Source organism: Hetaerina americana, unplaced genomic scaffold (assembly GCF_022747635.1).
Source record: "Hetaerina americana unplaced genomic scaffold, ioHetAmer1.1.p SCAF_9, whole genome shotgun sequence".
Taxonomy (NCBI): Eukaryota; Metazoa; Arthropoda; class Insecta; order Odonata; family Calopterygidae; genus Hetaerina; species Hetaerina americana.
This window is the reverse complement of record NW_027287538.1, coordinates 72,363,088-72,379,915: the sequence shown is the minus strand read 5'-3', so window position 1 is coordinate 72,379,915 and position 16,828 is coordinate 72,363,088. Positions and strand designations below refer to the sequence as shown.

The 16,828-nt window shown below is 38.0% G+C and overlaps 1 protein-coding gene across 7 annotated transcripts in view; it reads right to left on the bottom strand.

Annotated features, from left to right (window-relative positions):
* Positions 1-16,828, bottom strand: part of LOC139698947 (ribosome-binding protein 1-like) — a 73,269-nt gene that overhangs the window by 26,816 nt on the left and 29,625 nt on the right. For 6 of the 7 annotated variants that reach the window (XM_071597915.1, XM_071597917.1, XM_071597920.1 and 3 more), the window contains exons 7-13: positions 16,224-16,373; positions 13,579-13,809; positions 12,492-12,760; positions 10,687-10,798; positions 7,590-7,685; positions 1,599-1,691; positions 969-1,127 (exon numbers count right to left, since the gene is read on the bottom strand). In XM_071597915.1, the coding sequence (XP_071454016.1) occupies positions 969-1,127; positions 1,599-1,691; positions 7,590-7,685; positions 10,687-10,798; positions 12,492-12,760; positions 13,579-13,809; positions 16,224-16,373 (1,110 nt within the window). The remainder of the gene's footprint in view (positions 1-968; positions 1,128-1,598; positions 1,692-7,589; positions 7,686-10,686; positions 10,799-12,491; positions 12,761-13,578; positions 13,810-16,223; positions 16,374-16,828) is intronic. The other variant, XM_071597921.1, reaches the window with a different exon arrangement.

Below are 16,828 nucleotides of genomic sequence, written 5' to 3'. Positions count from 1 at the left end.
CTCAATTTATACTATGGTGAAATTTAATCAAATATAACTTACAGTATAATCAGCTGCTATTTCTCAAATCATCTTTAAAATGCAAAAGAAAGCTATTAGAATCATCACCAGGATACCTCACCTAATTCCATCAAGGCCTATTTTCCATGAATTAAATTTGCTACCACTCCTGTGCATCTTCATTATGTTTTTAATTCAATATATTAAAAATAACATTGGCAACTATTCTCTTAACTCTGCCTATCATCATCATTACACCAGAGGAAGGGATGACATCCATTATGGGAATATAAGAACTGAATCATTGAAATTAGGGCCCAATGAAATGGGCAACAGATTATACAGATTTACCCGTATAACAAACTACCCAAAAGTATCAAGGATACAAAGGTAACTGCTGCATTCAGGCATAAATTAAAAAGATATCTACAGCGTAATATGTTCTACTAAGTTGACGAATATCTCAAAAATATTCCCAACCAGTAAGTTCATACTTATGGTTTATAGCAATGGTCATGGTCCAATTCATATTGGTATCAATGATTTCTCTGAATTGATATTTCATATGCATATTACAGCCAATGTCCATGGGTGTGTGCCAAACATTATTCAACTGTGAGCATCATTTCTTTGATGTATCTTAATGGAGTCTTTGCTCCTTTTTGACGTGCCTTACATCATGTACATACACCACCTACCTGGTATTTGTGTATTGTGATCTCTGGGCAAATAAAAAGTAATAATAATAATAACTTAACTCTGCAAGAGCAAATAAAGACTATGATTATAATTTGTCAGATGCACGCAGAATACTCCTCCACTAACTTCTTAAGTTACAAATCATTTGAAGCTTAATACATTCGAGCTGAAATATCAAAACTGTACACTCACACTACTCTCACTAAATCTTATAACTGAATAGCCGCAGTTAGAAAAATATTGTAATTTTTTTCTAAATAGGTACTTACAGTTTCCTTAACGATATTTAAATAATGGGACACTCTTGCTTGGAGCTCCTGAATTTCTTTCTGGTGGGCTTGACAGTCCACGGGCTCCTCCACTGCGACTTCTTTGCTGAGGTGCTCCTTGGCTAAAGCCTCAAATCTCTTCACCCAATCTGAATGCGACTGAAAGTGAAACCACTGTTCAGGGAGTAGCCAGGGGCAGCAAGTGAATGAAACATTCATTCACTTCCTCTCTCTACCACTACGATGTAATTCATGGATAATGAGTCCAAGATGAATTAACCATGCCATAAAAAAACCTTTAAATCAGTTTACCAAAATGTTTCTTTGGCTTCACCATGCAGCTATTAGCAGTCACACACTGTAGCCTCAATCAAAAATGATCTCAAAGGTTCTACTGCATCATTACTCAATTACACATAAGCAAAAATGAATTCTGCATCAGGAATTCCATTCCCTTTGCAATGGAAAATATTTGGTAAAACAAGCCTTCTTGCATATATGAACATTTAATGATTTCAATAGTTTTACAGTGTTATAAAAAGAGTTGATTGCTGCAATAGATATTTCTAATGATTGAATATTTGTCAGGAAAAAAATTGCAACCGATGTAAATAATATGGCTGAACTAACCTCTGCACTCTCAACAGTGACATTTGGGAATAATCTCTGCAGCAATTGCTTCACACCCTCCTGCTCTTCCACAATGGCTTTCTGGCTGCCCTCCTGTTTGGGCAGATAATTAAAAAAAATTCCCACAATTTAATACCATGCATAAAAAAATTGCACAAAAGCAAATTAATATGTTCAAGTAGAAACCATTACAATCATTTCAGTTATCGTATCCCCCAAAATGCACTTGCTGAGCGTTTGGCCAAAATATTACCATGGAATGTGGTAAAGACACTCTTTCCCATTGCTAACAAGGGTCATCCGAGATTAACCTCCCTCCCCTGCAGCCATTCCAACATCAGGCATTGCTGCAAAAACTTCAGCAACGGGCAAGTTGCTCATTTGGATCTTGCATGTTTATGAGCACATTCATATAACTTCTCTAACCAAACAGATCGCATTTTCAAGCAAATGATAACTGCTCTTCTCCCAAATGGATGAAAACATAAAACGAATATTAGAGCCTCTGTAGCAAATTGAAACAGGAGGAAAGAGAGGCAATGCTTTGACTAACAGAACACACCTTGATCTAAGAGAGACAATGCTATTCCCTGGAAGGGTGAGCGAGGGAGGGATATATTGCAGCGGAAGAAGAAAGGGTGAAACAAGAGCACAGGCAAGAGGCTGGGGCAAGGAGGGGGGACCATTCTCTCTCTCAAGACTGCTGGCGACAATGCAGCAATGGAAATGGCTCGTTCCCCGGGGTGAAGGGCCCCACTTTCATTGACAGCCACAGGCTGTTTCCCACCTTTCCCCTAAGAATTTAAAGGGTCAGTCCTGCTTTCCTGAAACAACTGCCCTGGATGGAAAAGAGGGTCTGAAGAAATAGGAATGACTTAGGAGCAGAACTAAGCAACGAATTCTCATAGTTCAATCTCGCTAATTTTACTGATACACATAAAGGAAAAGAACATGAATGAGGAGGTTTACATATCATGCATGCTACAAAACTTCTGCATGTAAAGAAATTAAAAATAGCTCAACTATTCACATTCACACTGTAGAAGTGCAAATGATTTGTTTGCAAAGAGTAAAACGCTACTCTGAAAGTGCATTAGATAGAAACAAATTATCCCATAATCATTAACGAGGGTCTACGTTTAATATTTTTAATGAGAATATTAGGGCTAAAAGAACATCTACACTTGATACACATTCATAAACAACTGTGTCCTTAGCTCGAGTCCATTCACACAACAACTGCCTCTGTGGCTGACATAGAATACATTTATAATAGGCATAGATTTTACAACTCTTGAAGAACCCAGGTAATATTAAACCAATAAGACATTGCAACACATCCAAGTTGCAACAGTCAAAAGTCACAATAGGTCACACGGTCTCTTGTAGTTCTAAACAAGAAAATTAGCCATTGATGACCATTTACAAGATTTAGTATTAATCTTAAATAGCAACTAAGATGATTTTCCATCCATTCCTCCTTGTGTACCAATAATTTTATAACTATTCAGATCTCATCAAGACACAATTATGTTAATGAGTCATTTGAAAGCATATTGTTTGCCATAACCAATTATGATATCCCATAAATGAATTCACTCCTCATCCCATTCTTAACCAGAACACATGCTCCAGCACATGCAAAAAGAAACTTTCATCATTATTTATTTATTAGGAACACTAGTATAATTCCACCGTCAGTTTCAATACACCTTGTTTTAATGTAAAAGATGTCAACCAAGATTTCAAGAATGTGCTCTGACCAGGCTGAAAAGCTAAACAAAGCACTAGGCCACCCATCATTTCCATTTGCACATCAATGCACCTGTGCGGTGGCCCTGAAGCAAGCACACTGTGACCACACATCAACTCTGCGGCCAAGAAGTAGGAGACCAGTGTACCACACACTGATAAGCAAAGGTGCAGAAACAGCAAATGGTTGCGCAGATGCTTCAAGGTGCTTCAACAGCCAATCATAACGCATCCAAGGAACATGCTCGGCAAATCATTCAAAAAATAAAGACTGGGGGGACTATATACATGCAGTGGAACCTCCCACCGAGTGAACACCATTCAATGGTACAATCTCTTAAACCTCTGCCATCCAAGAATAAATTAGGCTGCTCCGATGAAAACAGTAGCAGGAGCAGACAGTTTTCCTCTCTCACCAAAAGCTACTGAGCTATGAAAATCTGCCAGTGCCAATTAAGATAAGCAGTCAATTATACATGGTTAACCCTTTCAGCCCACACATGTATTTTTTCATCAGATATGCATGGGCACACTTAATAGAATCAAGTATGACAGTGGAAAATACAGATATTCAAAACTACACCCATAACTATGCAGTTTCCCCACTGGAAATTTAATGGTGATAAATATGGCATAACATATTCAAAAAAACTGCGGGAGATGCCATGACAGTAACTTTTAACAGAGACATCCACTAATCTGCATTACAATGCAATAATTGCAAAGTGTAAAAATCATTAGCCGATTAATTTTTACATTTTGAAACGGTTGCATTATACTGGCATAACATGCTTTGCAATCCTGTAGCACAATCATGGGCTAATTAACAGCATTTTTTTTCAATTATAGATATGCATTGGTTAGAAATATGGGCCACTAATTACTGTGTGGATTTTTTCTGAATTACTGACAATTTTCTGCAAAAATTAGTTAATATTTGCACAAGATTCAAGATTCTGCCTTGTTTATATAGATCTCTGGCAATAGATCCCACCACCTTCATCCCATTTGCATTGGCTCAATTTGAAAAATTTCAGCCATTGCCTCTACACACTCGTGCAACTGCACGCGAAGATTGCAATGATTTTTGCCAGGTAGTCTGAAGGCATGGAATCGTATAAACAAGTACTATAAACCCTTAAACATTAGTAATAAAATAAAGGCCATAAGTGAAGCTGAGAGTGGAATGAGAAGAAGATCATTGTGATACAGTTTGGAATGGATAAGGAGAAGATTAGTCTAGCCTTTGAAGATTCGAGTTTAGCTCCAGATAGGAAAAGACTCAACACCTCAAATCATCTTCAATGAGAAGAAGCAATGTTTCAATGGATGAACAGTGCCGGGCATACACATGTGCAAGTTCAAGGGCCTTTGGTTCATGAGCAAGTTGACGAATTCGCCAAAGATATGGGAATTGAGTCAATTTTAGGCAAGTTAAGGATGGCTAAATAAGTTAAAAAATCAAAATGGAATTCTTAAAAAAAAAGTGGATAGAGAGCACAAGTGTTTCTGAGGCCAACTGTGACTATTGCCATGATAAAGTGCTACCCAAACTCCTGGAAGGGTAAAATCAGAATTATGTGCTTGATGCTGATGAGATACAGGTCTTTTCCTCAAAAGTTTAGTAGAGATGCATTTGAGGATAAAAGGTGCTACAGGGGACAAAAAAGTATGGAAAGAGAAACGGTGAAGCTCAAAGAGCAAACACCCTTGAACAGAAAAAAATGAGCCTTCTGATTATGTGGGCGTGAAATGGGCAAGGGATTCCGCTGGTAGAAAAGGAAAAGCCTTCTTATTTTGGATAGGGGCCTGATTGAGATCTCAAAAAACCTCTAGGTTATTTGAGAGATATTCCGACATTTAATACATGACAGCCAAGGTGCGATCAATTAATCAAGGAATAATTTAATTTTTTAAGTAGATGTACAAGAAAAAAACGCATCCAGCATACACTTATTGTAACATTGAAAACCTAAAGACGACAATTTATCGGAAGCGATAAGTTGTTTTGCTACACAATTAATGGGAAGGTGAGAAAATTGGAAATTTGTTTGCAAAGCTGGTTTTCACAATGGCATTTCAGGCCCTGAAGAGGGAGACACATTATTCCCATGCCTGAAGAATGGCCCACTTTTCAGATTGCACTTTCCAGTGATGAGGAATGCGAGGTTTTTGTGGGCAGGGAAAATCAACTAATAGTAGTTGAGCATCATTGCCTGCAAAACAACAATGATCCTGACCCAGGCAAGAATGAAAATTAGATTTGATTGCAATACCATCAGCAACTATGACATTATCGAGGCTCTGGCAACAATTCAACACATTGTCCAAGGACACAACCATCAGTGATAATAACATTTTCAGAACATTAGAAATGCTGGAAACTTTTCTGAAAATCGACGGGGGTAATCAGGAATCAAAAAAAGATGGCCGACTACTTCAAACCGGGAAATTGAGAGAGTTCAATTTAAACACATCCCATTCATTATAAAGCATCTTCATTTTTTGGCAATGTACAATTTATCTTTCATACATTATTGATATTCCACTTTTAGGTGCCAATGTTAAACTGAGTTTAAAATGGAGGTTTAACAGATTTCATGAAACATTTTGGGCAAATTACCTGAAGCAAAGAATATATGTTAACAAGGTCATATTTTGTGTAAGCATTATTAATATTTGCTATGCATCACCTTGAATTTCATTGTAAATACTAAATTGAAAGCCAATCTACGCATGGGGCATATCAATTCTCTTGATCTGGTGCACCACATCAAAAACATTACCCTTGCAATATGGCATAGTTTCATAATTCTTGGAGAGAGTGAATATAGGCTTTCAATGTACTTGTATTGTTTCCTTAGCTTTCTGATGGTGAAATTATTTAACTCTCCTTTTGAATGTGAAAAAACACCAGGCTGGGGGCTGCTTTCCTATCAAATCATTTAGGACTTAAACTTTTAACTAAAGCAAATTAAAACATTTACAACTGGTTCTTCATACAAATAAAAAAATCTAGAGTAATCATTTAAGTATGAATAGTGAAACCTTCTCCAACAATCTATGAAATGGACCCAATTTTAATGCGCTCAATAATCAGTTCAAATGAAGAAGATTCTTCACTTTACCTAACAGCTGGGTGAACCATGGTTTTCAAATACGCTCTGGGATCAAAAGGGGGAAATTTTGTCCGACTTATGCCTGCTGAGACCACAATAAACGCTATCGGATACAACGAAACACTGGAAAACCCCAGATGGGCACGTTAGAACCAGAGAAGAGGAATGTTGAGTATGGACATAAAGCATTCTCTAAAGGCAATGCTTGCCCCCATATTACCCATCATACCATCGCCCACCTGCTAGTTTAAATGGAACATCATCACCCACCCAACCAATAGTCTGGATTTAGCACCCAGTGATTATCACCTGTTCTGCAAGTTGAAAGAACATGGCAAGCTGGCACGGTGTGGGCATACCAAACTTATCACAGCATTTACAAAAATGCACTGGCTGAAATGACAATTATGCTGCAAAATAGACAAATGCTCAATCCTGATAATTAAATAAATATTATAGCAAATAATTGGATTTTTGAATGACTTAAATAATACGACACCTAATATTTGGGATTACCCTCATATCTACTATTAGGGCTAAAAACTATTAAAGGGCAGACTCTAAAAAGAGATTCTGCTTGTGGAGATGAAACATCAATGAACACTGAAGGTGTATGGGCAAGAAAATGTTTATGAGATTTTTTTCTACATCAAGCAATTATCACAAATTTACCAACTTGCTTTAATTAGAAGTTTTAGTCCTATTTCAGAGCAAAGAAGATGGGTCTCAATAAGTTTTCCACTAGAAAATTCTATGCGTTTTGATGAGCATTACTGAACAATGAACAATATACAACAAAAAATAAATAATGATAGTATTTTCCACTACTATAATAATCTAATTTATAAATATCAATATTGAGATGACTTTAGTTCTTAATAATAATTTGAAAGTGACATATTTCTCATTCTTGTGGATGCTTGACTCAACAATGAAAAGAGGCAATCGATGTGGTATCAATGGTGACATCAACTCAGGCATACGCTTTGTAAAGTTATGACTACTTTGGGATTGGATGTCTGGGACACTGCTCAATAACTCACAGTGACAGAGGGGAGGGAACAGCATGCTGGGGCATTAGGCTACTAGTACAGTGCAGTGCAACAAGAGCAAAACTTACAATCGCAATATTTTGGGAGTTTTTCAAGTGAGCTTTCAGGGCATTTTCAGTCGTTGTCAAGGCTTCCATGGCTTTCCAGTTCTTTTGACGCAACTCCTAGACCACCGGAAAAAGAACATTATTTCATTTATCACACTCTCACAAAAGGAATAAATACATGCTGGCCAGAACAACAAGCAATTATTAATATCCAAAATGATAACCATGCATCGATTCCTTTAAAATGATATATCATCCAACTAATTTGAGGGCAACTTCTCATATCTGAACAAGGAAAAAATATTGCATACTATGATTTATGAATACACATATACCTATATTGGCAAAACTACTGATTCATTAACCCCACATAATCAATCAAAATAATTTCAAATTAGGTACTGGCACAAGCCCTATAGAGGGTTCAAAATAACCTCCAAGAAGAAAAGAAAAAACTATTAGTAGGGTATTATCTCAGATAGCTCCTCAGCAAATGAAATGACAACAAGTTGATCACAAAAAATAACTGAAATGAAGTTGACAGAGGGAATAAAAATTCACCAACCCATCTCAATGGGGAATATTAAGGGCCGGATACGATACTTCTTACGAAAAGTGCCCTCTCTCTGGAATTATCACTTTAAAGGAGATTAAAAACCATCATGAGTAAAATATTTAGACCATGAAAACTGATTACATGCTCAAATTAATATAAAAAAAAGAAACAAATTTTACAAAAGTAAAAAATAAACATGCAAAGGAATAACTGGCAGTAAGTTATTTAAAGCAACTGTTGTACTCCATGTCAATCCAACAGGGTTCCAAAGCAGATGTTCAAACTAGTCTTCATTGTTGTATTTTGGCAAGACAACACACTGCGACGACTCCCAGAAAAAGGCCTTCAATGCCCCCCCTCACACATTTCTTACAAGCCATTATTTCTAGACAAAGGGCTATTTAAGGCAGCCATCAAAATCTTAACCAAGAGTAAATTTAACTGGAAGTGCTACTACACATTTTATTTTTGATTGAGGGTCCAAAATTCACTTGAACAGCGAACTCTCAATTATCTGTGCTTGTGATTTTATCAAAACTCAAAATTTTAATGAAAGTACGGTCATTATGATAATTACATGCTTTGATTTACTTTTAAAAAAAAGTTTGAAATACCTGGGATTTATTTAAGGTTTTTAATGGGACAAAATCGAAAGTTGTCAATAGTATTTTGTTTTAGTTGAAACATGTTTTTTTACCAGCCATACTTTCCCATAATTGCTTCCCTTGAATTCATTAGCCCTGAGAATTACATATTCTCCTTTGTGGCGAGCTAATACCATACAACGAATCAGTCATTAAATATCTTCACTGCATTATTTCAATTGAAGTCACAATAAAAATATCATTCCACATCAGCAATCTTTATTTAAAATTTGTCCTTCGCCAGCCATTTTTTTCCTCTGGCTACAAGATTGGTTTAGCTTTCTGAGAAAAATATGTGCTGCTATTCACTTGATCAGATAGTGCTATGCTCTTGTAAAACGAAAATTCCACTCTCATAAAAATGGCTGAAAAACAAAAAAAAAATACTTTCTATTCTTAAAAAAAACTTGAATTGATAACACTTGAATGAAAAGGAAAGTTTCTGCATATATTTGTACATGTCACAACCATATTTTCCACATATTTCGGTCGCTTGTTTTTTCCATTATTCATCCCTCATCATGCATCAATTAGTATGCATAATCCAGAGTTTACAGTATTTTGTGTCAAATCATCGAAAAAGGTAACTCCAAGGTTTCAAAGAACTGCAAATCATTGAGAGTCATTTGACATTGGAAAACGTTTTCTCCTTAAAATGATAAGAATAACAGCAAATATAAATGTATTGACATTTTATGCCCTTCTAGATGGCCAAATTCAACGTAAAATGAAGACGTTCCCTAAGTGTTGTAATGCCACATCAATGACATACTCAGCAAGATGACTGAATGAGAATCCGCACCACAAGCAACAACGTTTCAGATGGAGCATGCAATCACATGGAAGAACACACACAAGGTGGAAGCACACACATGCAATAATACCACCACCACTTACACACACATTTACACCTCCCTCTCCTCTACAACAAACAACCTTGTGCACATTACGAAGCATATTTGGAAAGTAAGGGCTGTTTACTTTATATATACATAGGTGAGCCAGAACAAAGTTGTATGAATACAGTACCATCTATTGATTACTTCTGAAGACACTGCAATAATTGTTTTTATTCAGTAATCATTTGTCTGTCGGTGAATGCAGAGATCACAATGTCTGCAAATATCTTTGCACCCACCAGTTGCAAAGTGCATGCTGTGATTTGATTTTTGAGAGAAAGAGAATCATCAGCTGTCCAAATTCATCAGGAATTGGTGCTTTCTTAAAGTAAGTAATGAGTCAAGGAAAGGTTAGACAATAGTGTCAAGACTTGAAATGTGGCTGCACAAATTCGCACGATGAAGAGCAGACTGGCAGGCCCAGAACTCAGATTGATGACGTTGTTCAACAAGTGGACCACAAACTGTCATCCGATCGACAATTGTTCTCTGGCTGATAAATTTCCTTTTGTTGGAGGCACCACAATGCATATATATGATTGTTACAGAAAAGGTCAGATATTGCAAACTGTGTGCAAGTTGGGTACCAAAAACGATTACTCACCAACACAAAGAGCAAGAATGTTGCATTGATGAGCATTTGCTAACTGTTATGGACAAGATTGAGATCACTTGACCTCACACCTAGCGACTTTTTCCTCTTCTTGCACTTGAAATAGTCGCTGGTCGGACAATGGTCTGAAGACGTCGAGGAACTCATGAACACCACCGCAAAATGGTGCAATTCCCAGGTGGTAAACTTATATGCCAAGTGATTTAAGAAGCTGGTACAGCTTTACGGAAAGTGCTTGGAAATGAATGGTGATTATGCAGGAAAGTGAATTAGCTTTGTAGGAAACTAAAAACGTCAATAACAACTTTTTCTAGCAAACATGTCTTTTTACGACCAAACAGCCCAGACTCTTCAAAAATGCTTCGTACATACAAATGCAAATGGTTCCTTAAAACAATCAACTCACATCATTCTTCTTCTTTTGGACTTCCAAAGCTTCAGACAGCTTTGGGATTTCAGTCTTGTAGTAGGACAACTCTTCACTGATTTGTTGAATAAATGCATCCCTTTCTTGAAGCCTGTAATATGAATTCAGTGCACTGTAATTATCAACTAAATCAACTTAAGAAACATACTTTAGTAGATCTGTCAAACATCAACCAAATATAAAATTAAGCAACTAGATAATTCAAACTGGAATTTGATACAAACAACACTCATTAATCTTTGAATGAGACAAATTTTTATCCAATTTAAACTTCATGCATAAAAATAAAATATTTATGAAATATTCCCCCCCATGAAATAAATAAATTGTCAATGTAATTAGAGACAGCATTATAACCCTAGCATCTTATTTTCTACACTGACATGGGTTTAGCTGCCGTTTAGCTAGAGCTGCTTGCTTCTACCAGGCCCGTCATTGGGCAACTACACCCAAGCATGGCAAAAAATACAAGGACTGTGGATATTTGATCCCACAAATGTCCCACACACACACACAAATAAATAACCACTGTCTTTGCATAAGGCTCATATCCCAAATTCCAGCCAAATACATGTGTATCACTGAAAACTCTGCTGCTAGCGACCATGTTGCACCTTCTTACTTTTTATGTGTGATCCTCATGAATAGTGCTCAGATATTTGATAGTAGGCTTTACAAACATGTGTTTCAAAATAAACTGCACAAATTTTCTTCACATACTACCCTATTTTTTGCATTTTTATCTAGAATTCATACTTTATGTTTGATTTCTCTTCATGAGAGGTTTTCAATACCAACGCAACATTAAACCCACTATCGCTTTGGGGATGCCGTCAAAAAATAGACCCTCCCCAGACTCCTCCATAGAGGCTTCTGCAACACCAATGCAAGAGAGGACTGTCCCATCAGACTGTGCATGCCTGCTAAGCAAAGGCACCACAAATTTTGTGCACAGCACTCAACTGATGAGGTTCCTTCACCGTTACCAATCTCTTCCTTTTCTCAGAAAGCAACGTCTTGAAGCAAAAGGAATTCAGTTGAGCAAGCTAAAACAATAACTGGGGAGTACTATTCTAACCTTCCAATGAAACTTAATGCAAATATTCATGAAAGCAGACCTGACTTGCAGAGGAATAAGAAAATATTTTCCATCAGAACAATGCACCTGCTCACTAAAGTCTCTTGGTGATGGGAAAATTGATGGAGTTGCACCTAAGTGCTGAAAAATGCACCCTATCGCCTGGCTTTGCCTCCTTTGGATTTCCACCTCTCCCAAAAACTCATGAGTTTCTTTGCTGGTGAACATTTTTCAAACAATCAAGAAGCGATTGCTGCAGTAAACGAGAACTTTGCAGCACTCCTGGAAGAACAGTATAGAGAATGGGATAATGGCACTGCAACACTGCGGGATGAAATGTAATAATATCATACACGTTTATGTTGAATAATAAAACTTTTTCGAAGACATATATTGCCATTTTCATCATCAGGCCGAGAACTTTTCAGATCATCTGAAAATCATAGCCGTCAGTCGCCTCCCCTAAATACTACTACTACTCTTCTTGGGAGCCATCAAAGTAATTTGTACTGACTCTTCAACACTTGAAATTATACGCACACTCCAAAAAGCACACTGTGTAAGAGTATGGAATATGAGAATGTTTATATTAATACAAAGTGCAAACTCCGGTCAATGCATCAACTTCAATGTGATTTGATTGGATGGAATTTTGACATATTTCACACTTCCAAATTGCCCCCCCCCCACCCTCCCTTTAACTCACAGCCTCTGGTGGCTCGACTGCAGTTCCGCCTCCACTTGTCCCCCCGCCACCCTCTGCGCCTCCGCCTGCACCAGCGCCTCCTCCACCCTCCTTGCCCGCTCCTCCGCCGACGAGAGTGACGTCTCCAGCCTCACCTTCTCCGTCTCCGCCTCCGATTTCACACGCCTCACCTCAGCCTCCAGCTCTGCCTCCCTCATTTTCAGGGCGGAGGTCACCGCTTTAAGCTCAGCCACCTGCTGCTCACGCTCAATGCACGACTTCTGCGCATCCTACAGAGGATTGAAATTCATTCATTCAACTTATCTCACCCTCCATCGCACCATATCTACAAACTGAATCATAGAGCATCATTAACTTAAGGAATACTTAAATTGATAAGCAGCTAGAATAAATCCAATGGCTATTACAATGACATTATTATGCTCCAAAACATAGAGCTAAAAAAAAAAGAATTATAAAATATCAAAGCTTGCTGAAGTCTTTCCAACCACCAGGATTCAACAATCACTATTAGCTACATTTGTCTCCGCTTCCCCAAACATTGATTGGCCTAATCATTAATTAATTTAAATATTACCACTTCCTCATTTCCAAATTAAACATCATAGATTGTGCTAACACTTAACATAGTAGTAGTTTTGAGGGGAGGCGACCGACAGCTAAGGTCATTTGCGCCATAGGGGATGGACAGGAAAGGATGAAGGGTGGAGAGAAACCCGGCGTCGGCATTAGCCTACTCTTTACGAAAGGCGCCAAGGGGTCCGCAGTTTAACGTCCCATCCGACGGACGGCGTACTCCCTCAAAGTGCCCTCCACAAAGCACCTCAAGTAGGGATCGAGATACCTCTGAAAAATATTCAACACCGCCGGGATTTGAACCCGCGCCCTCAGGGTGGGAAGCCAGTACGTTAGCCCCCGCACCATCTCGATCCCCACACTTAACATATATTTCATAAACGACCCATTACAATTTTCAGACATCCCAAAAGTTTGTGACATATTTCCCGAATTTCCATCGGTTAGAACTCTGAATGATGACCTGCATGCAAATTTAATAGATATTAAGAGGATTTGTGGCTGGACTTACTTCTTTCATTCTATGAGCCATTTCTCTGGCATTATTTGCATTTGCGTCGGCATTTGCAGCCATTTCTCTCAGCTTCTTGCACTCCTCCTCTGAACTTGAGCATGACGCTTGGAGTGTCGACAACTTATCTTGTGCTTGCCTGAGCTCCGCTGACAGCATCACCTGAGACTCTTCATGGTTTTTCACTTCTTCCTGAAGTCTTGAGATGTCGGCCATCATCTTCTCCGTTTCCTGGAAACAGGACCATCAATGAGTTATTTATGGGCAGGAAACCCAAAGGTGGATGGTACTTTTACCTCTCTGACAACATCATCACCTCTGAATCTATAACATCATTTTACCCTGATGGAGTATGATGATTCTCACGAGTTTGATAAATTGACTGTTGTTGGTTTTTTATTCCCACAACAACACCTATAAAACAAAATATCTTTGCACATCCTTTCCTAAAGCCTCAGCCAAAAATGGAACATGCATGGTGTAAATACACGTGCATTCTAAGTTAAATAAATGGAAACGACCAAAACAAACTTTTCCTGAACTTCTCCAAGCATTCCACATCTTAGGGGACAGTGTCTAGCCACGGCAACTGAAGAAAACAAAAATCTATGCACTCTAGAACATAAATCTAGATCAATACCCTGCGAGCCACCAAAAAGGTTTGTGGCAGGGGGTTCAGCACCACGAGGAAAGGGTTAGGGGAAGACGGGATTAGGGTTTTCCAAATGGATGGGGGAAGGTGGGGGGAACTTGCAACAAAAATATATACATTATATATAACCATGCACAGTCTCTAACTTGTAGGTTAATACTCATTGTGTCGAACTGACTCCTGGGGGATTTTGATTACAAGCATTCTGGTCTCTTATTGTTCTTGGAAAAAATGAAATTTTAAACCTGTCAGTCTTGCAGTCAATCTCTCTAATCTTATATTCGTGATCCCTCCGCCCGTAATACGTTGCAGTTTGTATTATGTTCTTGATTTCATCGGAAAAGGACCCATCTTTAAATGTTTTTAATAAGTTTAATCTATATTGTAAACGCCGCTGTGCAAGGGAATCCCAGCCTAAATTTTCTAGCAAAGTAGTTATGCTACTTCGCTGGTCAAAACAATGTTTAACGCATCCAGCCCCCCTCCGCTGGACTCGATCTAATTCCGAAATCAAATTTATCTCTTGAGGATCCCATATACTGGCGGCTAGGTGGGGCCTGACTAGGGCAAGAAAACATCGTTCCTTCACTTTTTCGTTGAATTTACCTAGCACTCTTTTTACAAATCCCAATTGTTTATTAGCACGACTGCTTATTTCTCGTAAGTGCTTTAAAGGAATCTAACGTCGTGATTTCTGTGTGTTTCACTTGGTAACCAAATGGGAGGGAATTACTCTTTTCCCAAAAATGTATTACTACGCATTTTTTCAAATTTAATTCCAATTGCCATGTATCGCACCAAGTCTGGATTGCATTTAGGTCGTTAGCTAACGTGACTCAGTCTTTGCGACTTTGAATGTCCCCATAAATCACCGCATCGTCGGCAAAAAGACGGAGCCTGCTATTAACCACGGTACTGAGGTCATCTATGTAAATAAGGAACAAGAGGGGGCCTATGACACTTCCTTGTGGTACATCCAACATGACCTTGACAGTATCTGATGATACGCCATCCAGGACGACTGTTTGAACATGATTTTTTAAGAATTGTCTAATCCAGCATGTAATACTCTCGTGTATTCCATAAATTTCCAACTTCACGAGTAACTTACAATGAGGGACTTTATCGAAAGCTTTTTTAAAATCTAGGAATATCACATCAACTGGAATGTATTATATCATGAACAAAGAGTATGAGTTGAGTTTTGCAGGATCTACCTCCATGGAATCCGTTGGTTGGTTATTAATCAATAAATCTTGGCTACTGAGGTACTTCATTATGGAACTAACAATGATGTGCTCAAGAATCTTACAGGAGATGGAGATGAGCAATATTGGCCTATAATTACTCGGGTCTCCATTTTTAAATATGGGCATTACAGAAGCTTAGCACACTTTCTTCTGCCAATGATTTCTGAAATATTAGGTCAAGATAAGGGGCAATTTTAGACCACACGAGCCAGTATCTCATCAGGTCCCGGAGATTTGTTGGAGTCGATATTAATAGTTTATTACACCAAGATAGTCTGCAGACAAATATTCGATTCTTCCACTCCAATATTTAATGGCTCATGCATACATAAGTTCTCATTCTGTCAACAAAATACAACTATGTTACAACATCGAAAGGGTTAGCAAAAATTTATGTCCAATTCAGTACTCCTAACTCATTGAACGAGAAATGTTCACATACTCGTAGAAGGGACAACATGAATATAAAAGCATATTCTTAGTCAACATTATTTTCCCTTCAGAACAAATTTTATTTTACCTTTCAAAAATGTTCTGACAAGGCCTTCTTTAAGTTAAACTACACTAATTTTTCCCCAGAATATGCCATTTTTAGATGACACGAATGGTATGTCCACCGTTCATTTTTAGTCCTGAAGAAATATGTGATTAGCGTTATGACAACACTCGTCGAGGTTTTCAAATATTAATTTGCAGAATAATTTGTGAAACTGATGGATATTTGATGTAAATCCCAGACTTACAACTTGATGTTGCTCACGGAGACGTGACAAATGCACATCCAGCTGCGCATGCTGGCCACGCAACTCCTGCTGCAACGCAGCCACACTCTGCTGCTCCTGCTCAATGACCTTGCTGTGCTGTGTGCGGTCTTCAGCTATCTTGCTTTGGAGCTTGGGAGGAAGGAAAGACAGAGAGAGAGAGAGGGATGTTGATGAAGACGTGATGACTATAACAAGGGCATACCTTTTACAGCTTAGAACCTAGGCATAACTCATTACTCATTTCATTAGACAAATTAAGAACCTTATAGAGACGTTGTTAAACTAATTATCATTTTGAATTCATTTCTATTATAAAATAATTTATAAATTCATTGGGAGTCAAAATTAAAGTTGGGTTTCATTGAAAGTATTTCACGATCATTAAGGACAAAGATAAATTTTAAAGACCAACTTAGTGAAGGATTTTATTTTTTATTCATTTCCATGCAGATTGCCATGGTTGCTAGATAGCACAATTCTGCATTCAGGACACAGCTGGCACTGTAACATATGGATACTCGAAATGGATACAACTAAGAAATCAGCATGTTCAAGTTAACTACTGTCTTGTTTATTCAACTGTT